The sequence below is a fragment of the Oncorhynchus gorbuscha genome, linkage group LG04 (genome assembly GCF_021184085.1).
Source record: "Oncorhynchus gorbuscha isolate QuinsamMale2020 ecotype Even-year linkage group LG04, OgorEven_v1.0, whole genome shotgun sequence".
In the NCBI taxonomy this organism is placed as follows: Eukaryota; Metazoa; Chordata; class Actinopteri; order Salmoniformes; family Salmonidae; genus Oncorhynchus; species Oncorhynchus gorbuscha.
In genome coordinates this window covers 36490326-36513091 of record NC_060176.1, presented here as the reverse complement: position 1 = coordinate 36513091, position 22766 = coordinate 36490326, and the positions used below count along the sequence as shown (strand labels likewise).

The window sequence follows — 22766 nt, the reverse complement described above, 5'->3', positions numbered from 1 at the left end:
GTTTTTTTGCAATGATCACTGATCAGGTTTTCAAGTCAATCTATGAAAATGAACCATGCATAATTCCATGGCGTTGGTGGGGAAGCTTGCTTGTTTCAGGTGATCCTGTAGATTATACAGGTGGGGTTTTGGGCCAGGCAGGTTCAACCATGCAGGGCAGGTTGCAGGTGAGATGACAGACTAAACACAGCACCTGGCCCTCCATAGATATGTGGTAGTGGAGTATGGGCCTGAGGGCCCACACTTAGTATGTTGTGAATTCTGTAATGAATGTATTGTCACGTTTATTTTTTTTTGTAGAACTGCCTTAATTCTGCCGGATCCCACCAAAAGTAGCTGCTGCCTTGGCAGATACAAATACTATAACAGTTTTAGATGAAAGCCCCACCCGGGAAATCAGGGGCTCGATAACATGTTTCTAGGGCCCAAAACGTCTTAGCGCATGGAACATCCTCACCATGTTTGAAACTTCATGACAGCTCAAGTTATCAGAGAGATGGAACATGAATATCCTGTGTGTAAGCGAAAGCAGATGGACTGGTTCTGGACGCACGGTGAAAAGCGATGGCTAAACGATCTATTCAGGAAAGGATGATTCCTACTCCAGTGGTCTAGCCCTCATTATCAGTAGAACAACTGGCAAATCACTCTTGGAATGGGGACCCATCAATGACCGGTTCATCAGAGCAACACTTGACTCCAAGGACTGAAAGTTCACCATCCTGCAATGCTATTCCCACACCAACGAGGCAGAGGAGGAGAACAAGGATGACTGATACGAGCAGCTACAACAAGCAGTATCCAAGGTCCCACAACACGGCATGGTCATGACAGCTGTGGATTTGAATGCAAAGGTTGGAGCAGATAACACAGACTGTGAATAGACTATTGGGCAACAACAGTGAAAAGATTGTTGACTTTTGCCTCAATAACATCTGTGTGATTGGTGGCACACAATTCCCTCACAAAGACATCCATAAATTAACATGAAGATCCCCAGATGGTCACAGTCAACCAAGTTGACCACATCATTATCAATAAGAAATGGCGAAGGTGTCTGCAGGATATCAAATTCCACCGTGGGGCAGATATCAACAGCGACGACTACCTGGTAATAGCCAAGGTCAGGCTGAAGCTGTGAGCCACACACATACAACAAGGCCAGAACGTCTTTGACATCAACAAGCTCACATCTCCTGAAATAAAGAAAGCTTTTACCATTGAGCTAAGAAATCGCTTCAGTCCATTAGCCAATGCAGAGGAACACCAGGGTACAGTTGAAACCACGTGGAGTAAAATTGAGAATGCGTAAACAGAAACGGCAAAGAAAGTTATTGGCTTTAGAAAGAAGGGCAAAGAAGTGGTTAACACAAGATACATGGAAGAAAATAGATGTGAGAAGGCTGGCCAAAGATAAACTGCTGAGCACAAAATCACCCAGGCTGATTGAGCGAGCAAAGCAACAATATAAGACCAAGGACAAAAAAAGTAAGAAAGAGTGCTGGAAGGGATAAGATTATTGGCCAGTGAGGCAGAACAAGCTGCGGGCAAGAGGAGAACTAAGTACTCGATATAAGATCACAAGACAGCTCTGTGGCCGAGTTAGCAACCACACAATGCCAGTCAAAGACAAACAAGGTAAAACAACCAAAGAAGAACAAACTGCAAGATGGGTCCAGCACTTTGAAGAGGTTGTCAACTGGCCAAAGCCTAATGATCCAAAAGACCTACCAACCTCAGATGAGATTGATGGTGTTGACACCGGCCCACCAGTTGAAGCAGAGGTCCAAGCAGCCATCAGGGCTTACGAAGACTCTCTGCACACTAAGGTACTTAAAGCTGATGTCAACACAGCTACCAAGGTACTGACTGATATCTTTTGCAAGATCTGGGAGCATGATGTCTTACCACAAGACTAGAGAAAAGGCCTTATCGTCAATCTGTCAAAGACAGGAAACTTCAGCGAATGTGAAAACTGGCAACATACAACTAAACTCAGTAAAAAAAGAAACATCCTCTCATGGTCAACTTTTCAGCAAACTTAACATCTGTAAATATTTGTATGAACATAACAAGATACAACAACTGAGACATCAAGTTCCACAGACATGTGACTAACATAAATTGAATAATGTGTCCCTAAACAAAGGGGGGGCGGGTCAAAAGTAACAGTCAGTATCTGGTGTGGCCACCAGCTGCATTAAGTACTGCAGTGCGTCTCCTCCTCATGGACTGCACCAGATTTGCCAGTTATTGCTGTGAGATGCTACCACTCGTCCACCGAAGCACCTGCAAGTTCCCGGACATTTCTGGGGGGAAAGGCCCTAGCCCTCACCCTCCGATCCAACAGGTCCCAGACGTGCACAATGGGATTGAGATCTGGGCTCTTCGCTGGCCATGGAAGAACACGGGCATTCCTGTCTTGCAGGAAATCACGCACAGAACTAGCCGTATGGCTGGTGGTATTGTCATGCTGTGGCGGGTCATGTCAGGAAGAGCCTGCAGGAAGGGTACCACATGAGGGAGGAGGATGTCTTCCTTGTAACACACAGCGCTGAGACTGCCTGCAATGACAACAAGCTCAGTCTGATGATGCTGTGACACACCGCCCCAGACCATGATGGACCCTCCACCTCCAAATAGATCCCGCTCCAGAGTACAGGCCTCGGTGTAATGCTCATTCCTTCGACGATAAACGTGAATCCGACCATCACCTCTGGTGAGACAAAACCGCGACTCGTCAGTGAAGAACACTTTTTGCCAGTCCTGTCTGTTCCAGTGAGTCCTGTCTGTTTGTGCCCATAGGTAACATTGTTGCCGGTGATGTCTAGTGAGGACTTGCCTTACAACAGGCCTACAAGCCCTCAGTCCAACCTCTCAGCCTATTCCGGACAGTCTGAGCACTGATGGAGGGGTTCCTGGTGTAACTCGGGCAGTTGTTGTTGCCAGGCAGTTGTTGTTGCCATCCTGTACCTGTCCCGCAGGTGTGATGTTCGGATGTACCGATCCTGTGCAGGTGTTGATACACGTGGTCTGCCACTGCGAGGACGATCAGCTGTCCGTCCTGTCTCCCTGTAGCGCTGTCTTTGGCGTCTCACAGTACGGACAATGCAATTTATTGCCTTGGCCACATCTGCAGTCCTCGTGCCTCCTTGCAGCATGCCTAAGGCAAGTTCACGCAGATGAGCAGGGACCCTGGGCATTTTTATTTTGGTGTTTTTCCCAGAGTCAGTAGAAAGGCCTCTTTGGTGTCCTAAGTTTTCATAACTGTGATCTGAATTTCCTACCGTCTGTAAGCTGTTAGTGTCTTAACGACCGTTCCACAGGTGCATGTTCCTTAATTGTTTATGGTCCATTGAACAAGCATGGGAAACAGTGTTTAAACCCTTTACAATTAAGATCTGTGAAGTTATTTTGATTGTTACTGATTATCTTTGAAAGACAGGGTCCTGAGAAAGGGACGTTTCTTTTTTTGCTGAGTTTATATCTTCTGCAGGATACATCTCAAAAGGATTGACATTGCTGTCAATGACAAACTCAGACAAGAACAAGCAGGGATCTGCAACAGAATATCATGCATTAACCAGATCTTTGCCCTGCACAACATCATCGAGCAGTGCCGAGTGGAATGCACTCCTCCACATCAACTTTATTGATTTCAAGAAAGCATTCGATAGTGTTCACCATGAGAGTTTATGGAGGGTCCTTGGAGCCTACGGAATACCACCTAAGATTGTTAACCTCATTGGGAAGTTCTATGAACACTTCCAATGTAGCATCAACCTTGATAGTTCTCCTACAGAGTCATTTCAAGTCTGTTGTCAGACAAAGCGGTATCCGTTCTTTGATCCTTTTTCTTGTTACCATCGACTGGGTAATGAGTCAAACAACATCTGACAATTCCAAAGGAATCCAGAGGACCCTCTTCCCCCATCTAGAGGACCTTGACTTTGCTGATGATCTGGACCCTATATCATCTAAACACATCCACCTCCAGGAGAAGTTAGACAGACTCTGCATGTATGCTAAACAGACTGGTCTCAATATCAACATACACAAGACCCAAGCCATGAGCATTAATACATCACCAACACCTACAATTACCATTGAGAGGATGGAGAGGCGCTTAAGTTTGTCGACAACTTCACCTAACTTGTAAATCTAATCAGCAGTGAGATTAATCAGTTCGGCCAGGCGGGCCAGCTCTAGGAAGAGTATTGGTCGTTCCAAACTTCTTCCATTTAATAATAATTCAGGGCACTGTGGACTTCTTAGGGACTTGCAATGCTGCAGACATTTTTTGTGGAACCTTATATAGACAGGTGTGTGCCTTTCCAAATCATCAAAAAACAAATATATATATATATATATAAATAAAATATAAACATCTAATTTATGTTTTAGCACGATATTTCAAATGCCAATATCGCAAGAATCTGCTGTTCTATTTTTCGTTTTGATGAGTGTCTATGTCCACTTGTTCTCATGTCTTTATGGTCTCGTCTCCTTCGCTAATTCTGCTATGATTGTGCACCCTCCCGTTTAAACACACACACACCAAGCTCCTCCCCCTGCCACTCAGAACAACAAAGATGAAAGATCACTTCTTCCTCTTTGACAACTCGCTATTTGAGATGGGTTAGAGAATTGAATATTAATTTCTCTACCATAAGCCACCTCCATCGTAATTTTAGAGAATTTGGCAGTACGTCCAACCGACCTCACAACCACAGTCCACATGTAACCACGCCATTCAAGGCTTCTTCAACTGTGGTATCACCTGCTTCAGCCACCTGGACAGCTGATGAAACTGGATTTGCACAACCAAAGAATTTAATCTGCTTGCTCGTCGTCTCCTCAGCAGGCTCTTGAACTGACTACAGTTTGGCGTCGTCATAGACTTCAGTGGGCAAATTGCTTACCTTAGATGGCCACTGGCCCACTGGAGAAGTGTGCTCTTCACGGATGAATCGCGGTTTCAACTGTAACAGGCAGATGGCAGACAGCGTGTATGGCGGACGGCGTCGTGTGGGCAAGCAGTTTGCTGATGTCAACATTGTTAACCTGTCTAGGACTGGGGTTTCGCTGTCTAGGACTGGGGTTTCGCAATGACAATGCAGAGCGCCAAATACAAATCAACAGAAATCTCATAAATCAAATTACTCAAACATACAAGTATTAGGCACCATTTTAAAGATAAATAATCCAGCCACAGTGTCTGATTTCAAATGTTGTGTCACAGAAAAACCCAGCCATTTTTCCAGCCAAATAGAGATAAAATGAATCACTAACCTGTGATAATCTTCATCAGATGACACTCATAGGACTTCATGTTACACAATACATTAATGTTTTGTTCGATAAAGTGCATATTTATATCCAAAAATCTAATTTTACATTGGTGTGTTATGTTCAGTAGTTCAAAAACATGCTGTGATTTTTCAGTGAGCTACATTAATTCACAGAAATACTCATTATAAATGTTGATGAAAATTCAAGTGTTATGCATGGAACTTTAGACACACTCATTTCAAAAAAACTTTACGGAAAAAACATAATCGAGTACCAAGCCCAAACCAGTCCAAAGAAATATCCGCCCATGTTGCGCAGTCAACATTAGTCAGAAATAGCATTATAAATATTCACTTGCCTTTGATGATCTTCATCAGAATGCACTCCCAGCAATCGCAGTTCCACAATAAATGTTTGTTTTGTTCGATAATGTCCATCATTTATGTCCAAATAGCTTCTTTTGTTAGCGCGTTTTTTAAACAAATCCAAACGCGCGTTCAGGTCCAGCCGAACGTCGGATGAAAAGTTCAAAAAGTTATATTACAGGTCGGAGAAATTTGTCAAAATAAGTATAGAATCTGTATGCTACGTCTTGCTTGTACTATGTTGCTCTGTATGCTATTGCTACTGATTGAATGAGCCATTCGCAGTTTCACTGTACCGGCTGTGTGTACTTAGACTTGCATGGCTTAATCTTTGAGACAAGCATATGCTACTGGTAGGATCAACCAGCTTGTCCTATGTTGCTATTGTCTATATTGTAATTGTTTTTAATAGCCTGCCCAGGGACTGCGGTTGAAAATTGGCTAATTGGCTAAAAAAAAAAACGGCACTTTTAATGAAACGTTGATTAAAGAGCACTGTCCCTGTAAAAATAAAATAAACTCAACTCAATCAATCTTTAGGATGTTTTTATCATAAATGTTCAATAATGTTCCAACCGGAGAATTCCATTGTCTGTAGAAAAGCAATGGAACGAGAGCTACCTCTCATCTCATCCAATACTACTAATAATATGCATTTATTAGCATCTGGGACTGAGTAGGAGTCAGTTTACTCTGGGCACGCTATTCATCCAAAATTGAAAATGCTGCCCCCTATCCCAAAGAAGTTAACAGAGTGCCCCATGGTGGCCGTGGGGTTATGGTATGGGCAGGAATAAACTACGGTCAACGAACACAATTGCATTTTATAGATGGCAATTTAAATGCACAGAGATTCAGTGGCGAGATCCCGTGGCCCATGTTGTGCCATGTATCCGCCGCCATCACCTCCTGTTTCAATACACAGCCCCATGTCGCAAGGATCTTTACACAATTCCTGGACTCTGAAAATGTCCCAGTTCTTCCATGGCCTGCATACTCACCAGACATGTCACCAATTGAGCATGTTTGGGATACTCTGGATCGACGTGTACGTCAGTGTGTTCCAGTTCCCACCAATATCCAACAACTTCGCACAGTCATTGAAGAGGAGTGGGACAACATTCCACAGGCCATAATCAACAGCCTAATCAATTATATGTGAAGCAGATGTGTCACGCTGCATGAGGCAAATGGTGTTCACACCAGATATTGACTGGTTTTCTGATCGACGCCCTTACTTTTTGTATTACGTTATCTGTGATTATCGTGTGCTAACTTCCAATTAAGGGCTTCGCTGAGAACAGCCCTTGGGATAGAGTTGTCACATGATTATCCCAGGGTTCGAGTGGCCTTATTGCTTTTATAAAACGGTTGCCAACATATTTATAAAAATAGAAATAACATTTTTTCATTAAAAGCATTATTTTTAGCAAGGCAATTTGTTTTGTATTTTGAAGTTGCTTCCCAAGCGGGCTTGTTATTAGTTATTTTCTCATGTTTTGACCTAGTTGTTAATGCTAATCATTCTATTAATTTAATGTTGTTATGCTAAACAAATCACTGGCATGTCGCTAGCTAACAGAGATTCAATGAGGATGATTGACAAGAACTTCAATAAACAATGATTTAATATCCAATAGGCCTACATGGGCAACAACTATTATTGTTGCCGAGTCCGAACTAACCAAGCTAGTTGGTGATGTTTCCGTTGATGGCACAAGAGTGGACGAACTGTCCATGATCCTGGCACTGGTTGGTGACAGCCAGTGCTTGCCTCTTTGGTGGAGAATGGGACGTCCCACTCACATCATTGCGAGCTAAAATGGCACTCCAGTGCTTTCTGTTCTCCATGTTAGGGGCTGTCAATAACTCTTGAGTGAGCTCTTGGACCGATGGCCATTATTTCCCTTGACTCCAGGCCTGCATCTGATAACTTTTGCTTGCTATCCAAGCAGGCTGATTATTCTATTCATTCGACTTTGTTATGCTAAACAAATCATTGGCATGTATCTAGCTATCAGAGATTCAATGATTGACAAGAACTTCAATAAATAATATTTTAATAAATATCCAATAGGCCGTACATGCGCTGGTTAATGAATTCATGGAATTCTGAGTGTTTACGTATTCCATGTTGAATTATTAGTTTCATGTTCCTTCTTGGGCTAGGTAGAGATCACATTTGTAAAATTATACATTGTTGCACAGATCGCAGAGGCAGACAGAAGGGTTTATACAACTTCCAAATGTTGCAAACCAAATATTAGCGTGGAAAAATAATGTGAAGGCGCCGGTTTCCCGAACGAGATGATGTTTTTGAATTTACAGCCAGGGCTGAGGCACAGTGGAATTATGACACTAACATGTCATGGTATTTTACGGTTGTGATCCCACAACTCCCACATATCACTCAATCAGCATCCAGGATCCAAAGAACACGCTTTATAATTTTCTAAATTGCCTGTTACAAGAGGTGTATTTGTGACTGCATTATTGCATACTCACTTTACTTAGTCCTCTTCGGCCCGGGTGGGGCATAAGGCTGTAACAATCTTCTGCCACTGGTGTCTGTCTTTGGCCACAATTTGTGCCCTGTCCCATGAAAGACCCATCTCTTCCAGCTCAGCCACCACTGTCTGTCACCATGTTGTTTTTGGCCTACGTCACTTGCGCTTTCCAGTTGGTATCTGAGGGCATCTTTGGGGATCCTTTCTGGCAGTATCCTCAGCACATGACCAAGTGAACACAACCTGCATATATTTATTTCCAGGACCATGTTCTTACAGCCCGTCCTCCTATACAGGTTCTCGTTAGAGATCTTGTTTGGCTGGAAGATGTTGGAGAAGCAGTGACTTGACAATGCTATTATAAATCCTGAAATTAGTTTGAGTCTGTATTAGGGTTGCAAAGGGTCGGACATGTTCCAGTAATTTTCCATAGGAAATTTAGCCCGGGAATTTGGGTAATTTTGCTTAAATTCATCAAAAAAGTTAGCTTATAACAGTGAACCTTATTTTGTGGGATACACATAAGGCAATTCTAGGTCTTGTGGCATATTTTGGTAAAATTATCCCCAATTCAATGGAATTGCAACCCTTTTCATGCACAGTGCATTCTTCCATTACATGCACAGTGCATTCTTCCATCACATATACAGCTGATCCTCAAGATCTTGCACACTAATGAGATGCTATTGAGCCCACACCACTACATTGTCTGAGCCAGGGACTACATGATTTCTGGTACGTTTCGATTACAATGCTGGGTGGGGTGAATATATTATATATGACATAGTGGTTAGAGCATTGGACTAGTAACCGAAAGGTTGTAAGATTGAATCCCCAAGCTGACATGGTACAAATCTGTCGTTCTGCCCCTGAACAAGGCAGTTAACCCACTGTTCCTAGGCTGCCATTGAAAATAAGAATTTGTTCTGACATAACTGACTTACCTAGTTAAATAAATGTAAAATAAAAATAATAAAATCCATTATTTTTTGTTAACTAGTAAATAATAGCCTACAGCAAAGTGTGTTTAAATCTTTTCTATCTTGTTAACAATTTCTGCTAGTTAGTTTATGCTACCATGTGGGTTTTTAGCTTGCTTGAGCCTGCTAACTGAGGAGTGTGTAATCTGACTGCTTAACTATTTATCTGTACATGGAAAAGTATTATTATTTTTTTAAACAATTTTTTTTCCAAATCTTTACAGGAAAATGCTGCAGGCGCTATCTGATGTGTGGAAACATTTCACTGCAGCTAATGTATAAGGAAAAGCTGTGTACATTTGCAAATACTGTGCCAAATCATATGTGAAGAATGGAACAAAGATGCAGAATCATCTGGCCAAGTGCATAAAGTTCCCTCAGCACGCAACCTCTGACAAAAGTCCCTCTACTTCTATTCACGGTGAAAATTATGAGTCGGACACCTCACAGCTCATGGTCCTCCTGGAATGAGGAGGTTTTTTGAATCAATGGAGGAACGTAGTCAGAGAAATGCTGATCAATGTCTTGCTCGAGCTGTGTATGCAACTGTTTCACCTCTGATGTTCACAGGCAATGTGTATTGGAAGAGATTTATGAATGTTCTTTGCCCAGCATATACCCCTCCAATCAGACATACACCACTCATTTGCTAGATGAAGAGTTCAACAGAGATCAAGTGAAAGTCAAGCAAATCATAGAGAAAGCAGACTGTATTGCAATCCTCTCTGATGGGTGGTTGAATGTTTGTGGGCAAGGAATAATTAACTACATCATCTCAACCCCTCAACCAGCATTCTACAAGAGCACAGACACACGGCACAACAGACACACCAGTCTCTACATTGCAGATGAACATCAATGACCTTGGACCACAGAAGGTATTTGCACTGGTGACAGACAATGCTGCGAACATGAAGGCTGCTTGGTCTAAAGTGGAGGAGTCCTACCCTCACATCACACCCATTGGCTGTGCTGCTCATGCATTGAATCTGCTCCTCAAGGACATCATGGCACTGAAAACAATGGATACACTCTACAGGAGAGTCAAGGAAATTGTTACGGTTATGTGAAGGGTCATCAAGTTATTGAGAAGAATAGGAGCACCACATTGAAGCTGCCCAGCAACACCTGTTGGGGTGGTGTTGTCACCATGTTTGACAGTGTCCTGGAGGGGAAGGAGTCTCTCCAAGAAATGGCCATATCACAGTCTACCGATATGGACAGCCCCATCAAGAGGATCCTCCTGGATGATGAATTTTGGGAGAGAGTGGTAAGTAGCCTGAAACCCCTGAAACCTATAGCAGTAGCCATTGCATGGATTGAGGGAGACAATACCATCCTGTCTGATGTTCAGACTGCTTGCAGATGTAAGAGAATAAATCCATACTGCCCTGCCCACTTCACTGTTGCTCCAAGCAGAGGAAACTGCAGTTTTGAAATATATCAAAAAGCTTGAAAACTTCTGCCTGATGAAGCCCATGCACGCCGCAGCGTATATGTTGGACCCCAAGTATGCTGGCAAGAGCATCCTGCCTGGTGCCGAGGTCAACAAGGCCTAAGATCTCTCCACTTTGGCCTGGATGAGGGCAAACTTCTTGGCAGTCTGGCAAAGTATACTTCCAAGCCTGGGCCTTAGGATGGAAATGCAATATGGCAGTCGTGCCAACATATCTCATCAGCCACCTGGAGGAAGGGACTTTGTGGATCTGAGGCTCTTTCTCCGTTGCCTCCATCCTCCAAATCCCACCAACATCAATCGCTTCAGAGTGCAATGGCCCTTGTTTGGGAACACAGACACCAAAGCATGCAATAGGCTGACCAATACAAGGGTTGAAAAGTTGGTGGCCATCCGGGCAAATTTCTATTGGAAGGATTTAATCATTTGCAATTATGTCTACTTATAATAAGGTAAAAGGTTTATGTTTCTGTCTCCATATTATATGGTAAATATATCCAATGCAAAAAAACATCTACATTTAAATTATATTAATATTAATTTGCATATATTTCTGTTAATCCCCATACATTCCTGTTAATTCAGACGAAAAGTTTCCACCTCTGAATATTCCCCAAAATGTGCAACCCTATGTGCAATTGGTACTTTTGAGTTCCATATGGGATGGAGTCGACTGAAAGCTCCTCTGGTTTTGTTTTTTCGGGCCTTGAGTTTTTTTTGTCTCCTTTGTGGGGAGAAGGTCCTTGGTCAGGCAGGTGAACAAGAACCCGATGGTCACTCCGACAAAGCTCCAGTATTCCTCTGTGGAGATGGGAGAACCTTCCAGAAGAACAACCATCTCTGCATCACTCCACCAATCAGGCCTTTATGGTAGAGTGGCCAGACGGAAGCCACACCTCAGTGATAGGCACATGACACCCGGCTTGGAGTTTGCCGAAAGACACCTAAAGGACTCTCAGACCATGAGAAACAAGATTCTCTTGTCTGATGAAACCAAGATGGAACTCTTTGGACTGAATGCCAAGAGCCACATCTGGAAGAAACCAGCATCAATGGTGGTGACAGCATCATGCTGTGGGGATGTTTTCAGTGGCAGTGACTAGGAGACTAGTCAGGATTGAGGGAAAGATGAGCGGAGCAAAGTACAGCGAGATCATTGATGAAATCCTGCTCCAGAGCACTCAGGACCTCAGACAGGGGGCAAAGGTTCACCTTCCAACAGGACAAGTGGCCCAACCAGAGCCCGGACTTGAAAGTGGCCCAGCCAGAGCCCGGACTTGAACAGAGACATGAAAATATATGTGTAGCGACGCTCCCCATCCAACCTGACAGAGCTAACGTAACAAAATGTGGAAAAAGTGAAGGGGTCTGAATACTTTCCGAATGCACCGTATATGACATGATAGGGACCTACCAACACATCCACTAATGAAGAGTCCTGAGAACATAGTAATGGTCTAACGGACAATAAAAACGATTGGCATAATAAAGCATTTGCCACCAATATGGAGGGTAGTTAGCCAAACTCTGTACAGTGTATATGGCTCTAGTTGAAATTAGGCTGCACTCTAGATACAACAACGTGCTGGTCCATGATTGTTCCTCCTTTGATCTCACCTGTGACACCAGAGCGTCTCATAATAAAATGTGTTCTGTGATTGGCTAACATTGTTGTCTGAGGTTGAGTGACAGTGGCCTGTGGGCTCGTACCTGTGACACCAGAGTGTCTCGTGTCCGGGGAAGGACTGGATGAGGTCAGTACACAGCTCCATCTCCTGGTGAAACAGCTGGGGCACAGCAGGCACCGAGGACTGGTCCTCTGGGGTGGCGGGAGAGAGGCAGGGGGCTGCTGCTGTGGCCTCTCCGTTAGCCTGGTGGTGGGGGTGGCCTGGCTGGGGGTCCGGGCTGGGACTGCGAGGGCTGGAGCTGCCAGGGCTGGGCCAAGGGGAATGGTGGTGGTGCATGGATTGGCTGAGCTCCCTGACCAAGGCCTTGAGCAGGAACTGGCGGTAGTGAAAGCCACTGTGGTCCGACACGTGCATGGAGACCCACTCACGCATGGAGGACAGCTCATCATGGAGGACCTGGGAAAAGAGGAGGAGAGGTAGAGCGAGAGAGGCAGAGAGAGAGACAGAGCGAGAGAGAGGCAGAGCGAGAGAGGCAGAGACAGAGAGAGGCAGAGACAGAGAGAGGCAGAGGCAGAGCGAGAGGCAGAGAGAGAGAGGCAGAGAGAGAGAGAGAGGCAGAGTGAGAGAGAGGCAGAGCTAGAGAGGCAGAGGCAGAGAGAGAGGCAGAGCAAGAAAGAGAGGCAGAGCGAGAGAGGTAGAGGCAGAGAGGGAGAGAGAGGCAGAGAGAGGGAGAGGCAGAGAGGGAGAGGCAGAGAGGGAGAGGGAGAGGCAGAGAGAGGCAGAGGCAGAGAGAGAGAGAGGCAGAGAGAGAGGCAGAGAGAGAGAGAGGCAGAGAGAGAGAGACCCTATCTCGTCCTACTCCTACCTTCAGGTTGCCCTGGGCCATGTTCTGCAGGACCCAGATACGGTGCGACCAGGCGTTGTAGTTGCTAGGGTAGCGGCTGGCGGCGTCGGCGCATACCTTCATCTCGTCGTGTAGAACCCTGTGGAGGCGCTCACTACGCCAAGTCCTCTCTGCTGCGTCACGCAGGCCACTGTCACGCTGCTCCTTCCTATCCGAGCTGGGTGAGGAACACTCCCGTAGCACCTGCTGTAGTACCCAGCGCCTGGAAACACAGGGGGAATGTTTAACTATATACACTGACTGAACACACACACACCTCAAATACCCTCGGCTCCCAAAACAGCCCTAAACTCAGAACCAACCGAACCTAGAGTAAGCATCTGGTTCAACAACAGAGCCAAGACAAAAGGCCTAGATAATATCAATACAAAACAGCTACGTAAGTGACCTATCATCTGCGATGACATTCTCAGAATGCATTGTGCAACCACAGCCTTCTCAGGCTGCTAAACACTTTGCTGGCCAGATGAGGGGTCATTTTGGGTCAGTTAGCTCATGTCATGTGGTTGAAGGATTTTTAAAATCAATAATGACTAAATGATGTATACATTTAACGTAGAATTATAACTAATAGAATTCTATCCTGTCTGATGAAGAATGTTTGTACATAGGCCAGGAGGAAGGGTTAACAGACAACTTGTGATCACAGTGAAACTAACAACAGGAAGGATGTCTAGTCCCCAACCAGGGAGGGGAGAAACCATTGGGCTTGCAGTAGATTGTGTAACATGTGGTAGCATATGATAAGCAATATGTATGTGTTGGAATGGAATTGAAAAGCAGCTTTGTCATTGTCTTAGAGGGACATTTATGACGAAATGAGAGGTATATAAACCAATGTACATTAAATTATGGGTAGAGCTCTCGAGAATAAACGTCACTGGCTATTTTTGACTGGTCTCCATCTGTTTCATTTCTCCCAAAACCTTACAAACTCTGGGTACAGATTGAGTATTTTAATTGAATTGTTTAATGAACACATAAGAACAAAATTCATCTAACACATATCCCATATCAAACATCTCCAACCAAAGTTAAATCTAGAATTGGCTTCCTATTTCGCAACAAAGCATCCTTCACTCATGCTGGCAAACATACCCTTGTAAAACTGACCATCCTACCAATCCTCGACTTTGGCGATGTCATTTACAAAATAGCCTCCAATACCCTACTCAACAAATTGGATGCAGTCTATCACAGTGCAATCCGTTTTGTCACCAAAGCCCCATATACTACCCATCATTGCGACCTGTATGCTCTCGTTGGCTGGCCCTCGCTTCATACTTGTCGCCAAACCCACTGGCTCCATGTCATCTACAAGAACCTGCTAGGTAAAGTCCCCCCTTATCTCAGCTCGCTCGTCACCATAGCATCTCCCACCTGTAGCACACGCTCCAGCAGGTATATCTCTCTTGTCACCCCCAAAACCAATTATTTCTTTGGCCGCCTCTCCTTCCAGTTCTCTGCTGCCAATGACTGGAACAAACTACAAAAATCTCTGAAACTGGAAACACTTATCTCCCTCACTAGCTTTAAGCACCAACTGTCAGAGCAGCTCACAGATTACTGCACCTGTACATAGCCCACCTATAATTTAGCCCAACAACTACCTCTTTCCCAACTGTATTTAATTGATTTATTTTGCTCCTTTGCACCCCATTATTTTTTTTCTACTTTGCACATTCTTCCATTGTAAAACTACCATTCCAGTGTTTTACTTGCTATATTGTATTTACTTTGCCACCATGGCCTTTTTTGCCTTTACCTCCCTTCTCACCTCATTTGCTCATATTGTATATAGACTTGTTTATACTGTATTATTGACTGTATGTTTGTTTTACTCCATGTGTAACTCTGTGTCGTTGTATCTGTCGAACTGCTTTGCTTTATCTTGGCCAGGTCGCAATTGTAAATGAGAACTTGTTCTCAACCTGCCTACCTGGTTAAATAAAGGTAAATAAATAAAGCGCAAACCAGATGGGATGGCGTTTCGCTGCAGAATGCTGTGGTAACCATGCTAGTTAAGTGTGCCTTGAATCCTAAATAAATCACTGACAGTGTCACCAGCAAAGCACCCCCACACCATCACAACTCCTTCTCCGTGCTTCACAGTGGCAGGGATGCAAACTGGTGAGGGCCCAAAAAGGTGACCCATTCTTTGCACTGAAATACATAAAACATCCCTGCTAAGGGGATTTTTTATTGTAAATCGGCATTAAAATTCAAATAGTGCCTTTCACGCTGAATCCCTTCTTGAAATGCAGCTTAACTGTGTACTAATTAAACAACAAAGAATATGATCTACATGGTCAGTCTCTGTGTGTAAAATAAAAAGTGGTTAATGTGAACCTAACTCCTAGCTAAACATTTGAAGGAAAACAATCCAATGTTATTTGTTGCCATACTTTACTGCACATGCACATACTTTACTGCACAAGTCCACAAAATAAACAATACATTAATATTTCATACTGGTTTATGTAGTCGAGTCAATATAATACCACATACATTTTAGGTCAATATTTTCTCAAAGGAAGGAGTTATTTCAAGATAATCTGGAAATTTAGCTAGTTAACTCATTGATCCAGTTTTCAGGAACAAGTCCCTCTGATGCTGCATTGTCCAACAGATCTGAACATTTCTGAGGGAAAGTTAAACGAAACCCAAATAGAACTCTTTCCTATACCCACATACATTTTCACAACACTTTCTTTAAAAAAATATCTGTATTACAAACATAAAAACATAGCCCATCAAATTAAGGTAAATGGTGGCAGAAAACAGGCCTCTGATGCTGCGTCCTAGGCCAGAAACAATGTGAGATTTATTTGACAAAGGGAGAGGACTGGAGGGAAGGAGAGGACTGGAGGGAAGGAGAGGGCTGGGTAGAGGGTTTGTCCCTACTTCTTTTTCATAACCCGGATAAGTATTTCAAGTGCCCTCTTGCTCTGTTTTTGAGGCATGTTTGAGCCTTGCCCTCTTGTCCTCTTCAGCTGCGGCCGTCTTGCTCTCCTGAGCACTTCCAGATGGCTAACAGCCATACCCGAGATATAATCTTCGGGCTTCCAGCAGACTCCGCTGCCACTGGGTCTTGTCTACTGTTCCTGCAGACCTGATGTTTCTGCAGAACCTTCAGTTCACCTATCCAAACCTTGCATCCTCCCGTTTAAACATCTCCACTGCGGTCTTCTGCATGGTCTGCAAGGTGTAGTTCACAGTCTGTATTGCATTGAAAGTTGAGATGTTCATGTTGGTGCTTCATGTATTAATGATGTCGTTCATCCAGCTAAATGAAGATTCAACCCTGGGACCATGAAAGACAGAGAGGGCACCTTTCACCACATTACCCAGGGCTGGATACAATGTCTGGGCCAAGACATGAGCCCATCTCATCTCCCTCCGTGAAGCTGGCCAGGAATGAATCAACGTTGTATCGCATTATCTCCTGGTGGAGATCACTGTTGGCAGGTGAGAGGTGGCCCAACATTGCGCTCAGCTTCTTCAACTGGATCGCGACCTGCGAGTGGCCTCTCAAAATCGGGTCCAGAGCAGACAGTGACCTCAGTGTGTGACTTTGCAAGGCTTTGGTGACCTTCTCCATGAAAGACTTCAGCAGCTGAAATATAGAACACCACAAAACTGTTTTGAAACAATGAAAAAAAAGATAAAGTATTAAATGTAATTCAATTGTAGGGTACTAACAGCATGATTCGGATTCCTGGTTCTGAATCCATCTGCTTCCCGCCCCACATGCATCTTCTCCTTAAGTACCATCACTCCCATAGTCTTGGGTGACACTTTTGTGATGTATTCAGCATTGAAAGGTTTCAAGCTGCTTGTCGTGGAGCATATGTACCAACATCTGGCTACCCTGTGAATGTAAAACAAACTGTTGTGAAATACAACATTATATATTCAAGTGTAACCAACAGCCGCAGATAGAAAATACCCACCTGGGAAACCATTACGTGTTCCATCAGGATAGGCAGTACACCCACGTAAATGCTGAGTTGTAGGTCAGTTGTAGTGACCTCATGCCACACCTTCCTGGTCACTCTTCTTTCTGTATTTTCCTTGCTGTGTTATACCTGTGAAAACAGAATCAATAAGTTAAGTGTAAATAAGGTACATTTTTCCATTACAGACCACAAAGGGAAGCACAGCCGAGAGCTTCCCAGTGACACGAGCCTATCAGACGAGCAAAACTACTTCTATGCTAGCTTCAAGGCAAATAACACTAAAACATGCATGAGAGCACCAGCAGTTCTGGACGACTGTGTGATCAAGCTCTCTGTAGCAGATGTGAGTAAGACTTTAAATAGGTCAACATTCACAAGGCCGCAGGATGACCAACTGGCAGCCTTCACTGACATTTTCAAACTCTCCCTGTTCGAGTCTGTAATATCAACACGTTTCAAGCAGACCACCATAGTCCCTGTGCACAAGAACACTAAGGTAACCTGCCTAAATGACTACCGACCCGTAGCACTCACGTCTGTAGCCATGAAGTGCTTTGAAAGGCTGGACATGGCTCACAACACCATTTTCCCAGAAACACTAGACCAACTCAAATTTGCATACCAACCTAACAGATGATGCAATCTCCATTGCACTCACCACTGCCCTTTCCCACCTGGAGAAAAGGAACCTATGTGAGAATGTTATTCATTGACTACAGCTCAGGGTTCAACACCATAGTGTCAAAGCGCATCAATAAGCAAAGGACCCTGGGACTAAACACCTCCTTCTGCAACTGGATCCTGGACTTCCTGACGGGCTGCCACCAGGTAGGTAAACAACACATCTGCCACACTGATCCTCACCACAGGGGACCCTCAGGGGTGCGTGCCCAGTCCCCTCCTGTACTCCCTGTTCACTCATGACTGGACGGCCAGGCAAGACTCCAACACCATCATTAAGTTTGCAGATGACACAACAGTGGTAGGCCTGATCACCAACAACGACGAGACATCCAATAAGGAGGTGGTCAGAGACCTGGCCGTGTGGTGCCAGGACAACAACCTCTCCCTCAACGTGATCAAGACAAAGCAGATGATTGTGGACTACAGGAAAAGGAGGACAGAGAACTCCCCCATTCTCATCAACTGGGCTGTAGGGGAGTAGGTTGAGAGCTTCAAGTTCCTTGGTGTCCACATCACCAACAAACTAACATGGTCCAAGCACACCAAGACAGTCGTGAAGAGGGCACAAAGCCTATTCCCCCTCAGGAGACTGAAAATATTTGCCATGGGTCCTCAGATCCTCAAAAGGTTCTACAGCTCCACCATTGAAAGCATCCTGAGGGGTTGCATCACTGCCTGGTATGGCAACTGCTCAGCCTCCAACAGCAAGGCACTACAGAGGGTAATGCGTACGGCCCAGTACATCACTGGGGCCAAGCTTTCTGCCATCCATGACCTCTATAACAGGCCGTATCAGAAGAAGGCCATAAAAATGGTCAAAGACTCCAGCCACCCTAGTCATAGACTGTTCTCTACTACCGCACGGTAAGCGGTGCCGGAGCGCCAAGTCTAGGTCCAAGAGGCTTCTAAACAGCTTCTACCCCCAAGCCATAAGACTCCCGAACATCAATAAAATGGCTACCCAGACTATATCAGCTGATATCTCAAAGTGCTGTACAGAAACCCAGCCTAAAACCCCAAACAGCAAGCAATGCAGGTGTTGAAGCACAGAATGCTGTACTATAGGTTCATTATTGCTATTTTACTGCTGCTCTTTAATTGCTTGTCAGTAAGCATTTCACTGTAAGGTCTGCACCTATTGTATTTGACGCATGTGACTAATAACATTTGAACATAGAACTAGTGATGATCGTCACCTTTTCTGTTGAGGTGCTCATGCAAAGGCTTGTGCCTTCTCGCTCGCGTGGTCTTTTTTATAAATGTGTTCTAGTGGGTCCTATTACAGCTCCTGGTCTTCGTTGCTCGGGAATCCATAGTACAGCATTCTGTGTGTCGAAATGCTGACATCATATGCAGACAGCCAGCGATGGGGCACAAACCTCTGAGGATTGGAGGCAGGGATGTTCAGGTACCGGCATATAACCTTGAGGTACATCACTTGACAAAAAGAGAGAGACTATGAAATTATAAAATTCCATACACTGCCCCTTTATTGTTCTTTTTCATTTAGGATTGCACATAAACACAATTGATTTAGAATCAATTCAGTATGATGAATTCATGAATAAAGATTTAATTCATTGAGTGATAAGTAAATACCAAACTTTAAAATATACTTGTTTTTACTTGATATGGAGACCGCTGATGATCAGTGTGCTGATCATTGAAGAGCTGCTCAAGGTGGTGGTCGAAGGGCTCTGCAAACTTCTTTGCTGCATTGTGGATGTGATGACAGGAGACTCCATCAATGTCGAGCAGGGTTGGAAGGATCCTTGTCTCGATGCCGGTCTTGCTACCTCTCATGATGCTACAAGAATGTTATGGTTGAAGAAGTTGCAGAGCACGCTGTCCAAGCTGACGGCATTCACCTTTATGACCTCCAGTACTCCACCACCACCTTTCCCATGTCATCATGGTAGTAGCTTACCAGCACGGAGAGGACCTTCAAAAATCAAATCAAACAAAATCAGTTATTTTGTCAAATACACAGTAAACAGATGTTGACTGGACAATTAAATGCGTTCTACTTGAGCTCTCCAAAAGTGTAAGATAAGATTAAAACAAGATACAAGTAGTGCAAATAGAGTGAATAGAATGCCAAATTGATAAGATAACAATAATTAAATATGAGAACAACCTTTTTGTTGCTGTTAGATGTGCTCTCATCCAAGTTCAAAGAAAAAGGAAACCTCAGGTATGAGAAGGTCCTTTCGGAGAAGGTCCGCCCTAGGCCATTGACCATCTTGTCGGATGCCGCTGTTCTCGAGAGCTTCATCCTCTCCAAAGCCACCTTGTTAACGGCAAGATTTTGCACTAGCTCAACAATTACTGGAGCAATAGCAAAGGGGAGGGAATGCTCTGCTAGGACACCAAGGACCACAGCCTATGTCATGACTTGTCCTCCTGGATCAAAGGTGCCGGCTAAACAAATGTTTCTCAAGACCCCCCTCTCCTGGGGGAGTTGGCCAGTTTTATGACGGTCATAAATACCTTGCAGGAACTGTCTCTCCCTGGCCATGCAGTATTGAAGGGAAATAACCCTTTGTTACAAGCAGATTCTTCCCGCTAAAACTACAACATCCAAAAGTGGATAATGAAACAACATTCCTAACACAAAGAATGTGGGAAATGGTCAGGAGGGACTTAAAGAACAATCATGTAAGCATTTATTGTTTGGTGATATCATTAAAGACGTTATAACGGAAACATTGTAACTAAGAGTTTCCAATGTATGTCAGAGTTACATCTAAATGTTGTAAAACTTAGATAATTAAATATGAAACTATTTGTGAGAAGATGAAATGTGATTTTAGCCTTCGAAATGAGATAATTGTTTCACCCAGTCAGTAACCATGCCCACATGAGCACAGACATGCCAAAACGATGGAACGCCCTTTTTCCAGAGTGCTTATAAAGGACTCCTAACAAAATTGACATTAGACCAGAAAACATGGAGCGGTGGCAGGGTTGCTACTGGCGTAAGGACATGGTGATCTTTGGTGGACAACCAGAGACTTACACAACCAGAGACTTTCTGTCAAATTTTTCGTAACAGACGGATCGGGCGATTTCAACAGAGAAAGACAACAGACATACAAGCATAAATATCAGGGATGCAAACTGGTGGGACCAAAAAGGTGGCATTTTGTTTTGCACTGAAACATGCAAAGAATCCCTGCAGGGTGAAATGCAGGTTTCAACTCATTAAACAACATATGATCAAGAATAGAATATGATCTACATGATCAGTCTCTGTGTGCAAAATAAAGTGGTTCATGTGAACCTAACTCACAGCTAAAAAAAATGTAAGAAAGCAATCCAATTTAATTTGTTGCCTAGACTGTTCCAAGGATCAGGCAATTTCAACAGAAAAAGACAGACATACAAGTGTAATTATGTACATTGCATTTCCAAATCCGAATGAGATGTTAGTAGGCTGCCAAATATCCATACTGACGATGAGCGTATTATTCCACTGTACGTACGATAGTTTAATTAATTTGTCTCTCCTTCTCCCGCTCTTTCTTTCCCCACCCCTTTTCATCGTGTAACAAGCTGTCATATCGGTTTAGTACACTAGGGACTTTTCATTGCATTATGTTAGTAATGAACGTATAATCTATCCTCTGTGTTCATGTAATTCTGTGTGATTATTTCGTTAGTAAATAATTAAGCCAATTTGTGTATCGCTGAGCCATCAAGTAGACTAGGGTACATGCTGGTGGTGGGCAGTATCTGGGCTACACTGCACGTTATTACATTGTACACAGTCTACCTGTGCTGTTCTACAATGTGCCAGAAGAGCATGAGACCCTTTGCTGGCATAAATGATCTATTTCAGGCAGAGTACACCTGGCATACCCCTTTTTATCGACCTTATTGAAAAATTGAGAAAGAGGGAAAGTGTGTGGTGTTCCTTTCACCTCTATAGTAGAGGTTGACCGATTAATCGGAATGGGAGATTAATTAGGGCCGATTTCAAGTTTTCATAACAATCGGAAATCTGTATTTTTGGGCGCCGATTTTGCCTATTTTTTTTGCCTATAATCATAATCACTAGTTATAACTACACATGGTTGATGATATTACTAGTTTATCTAGAGTGTCCTGCGTTGCATATAATTGATGCGGTGTGTATCATTGCTCCAATGTGTACCTAACCATAAACACCCATGTCTTTCTTAAAATCAATACACAGAAGTATATATTTTTAAACCTGCATATTTAGCTAAAAGAAATCCAGGTTACCAGGCAATATTAACCAGGTGAAATTATGTCACTTCCCTTGCATTCATTGCATGCAGAGTCAGGGTATATGCAACAGTTTGGGCAGCTCATTGCGAATTAATTTACCAGAATTTGACGTAATTATGACAGAACATTGAAGGTTGTGCAATGTAACAAGAATATTTAGAATTAGGGATGCCACCCGTTCGATAAAAAACCCGAATGGTTCCGTATTTCACTGAAATAATAAACAGGTTTTTTCCCAATGTCACGCCTTGGTCTTAGTATTTTGTGTTTTCTTTATTTATTTGGTCAGGCCAGGGTGTGACATGGGTTATTGTAGTGTGTTTTTGTCTTAGGAGTTTTGTGGGGTGTTACGTAGTCTATGGCTGCCTGAGGCGGTTCTCAATCAGAGTCAGGTGATTATCGTTGTCTCTGATTGGGAACCATATTTAGGCAGCCATTTTATGTGAGTGTTTGTTCCTGTCTTTGTGTTTGCACCAGGTAGGGCTGTTTCGGTTTTTGTTATTTCATTTTCGTTATTTTTGTAGTTTCTGTATGTATAGTTTTCCTTCATTAAAATATCATGAATCATCATCACGCTGCATTTTGGTCCGATCCTTGTTCTACCTCTTCGTCAGAGGAGGAGATAGAAGAGAGCCGTTACACCCAAATTATAGTTTCCGGATTTGACCATATTAATGACCAAAGGCTCGTATTTCTGTGTGTTATGTTATAATTAAGTCTATGATATTTAATAGAGC

General features: G+C 43.6%; 1 protein-coding gene and 1 long non-coding RNA gene across 3 annotated transcripts in view; both read right to left on the bottom strand.

Moving 5' to 3' along the window:
• Positions 1-22766, bottom strand: part of LOC124034018 (protein prenyltransferase alpha subunit repeat-containing protein 1-like) — a 59584-nt gene that overhangs the window by 1949 nt on the left and 34869 nt on the right. The window contains exons 5-6 of the mRNA XM_046346644.1: positions 13094-13334; positions 12311-12684 (exon numbers count right to left, since the gene is read on the bottom strand). Coding sequence (XP_046202600.1) covers positions 12311-12684; positions 13094-13334 — 615 coding nt within the window. The remainder of the gene's footprint in view (positions 1-12310; positions 12685-13093; positions 13335-22766) is intronic.
• On the bottom strand, positions 15522-21790 carry LOC124034019. Of its 2 annotated transcripts, XR_006838497.1 has the most exons (6): positions 19913-21790; positions 19402-19717; positions 18972-19212; positions 17086-17220; positions 16835-17003; positions 15522-16748 (listed from the first exon to the last, which is right to left on the bottom strand). It is a non-coding gene; the product is annotated as an uncharacterized LOC124034019 (long non-coding RNA). The 2 variants fall into 2 exon arrangements; XR_006838496.1 differs by having other exon boundaries at positions 19402-21790.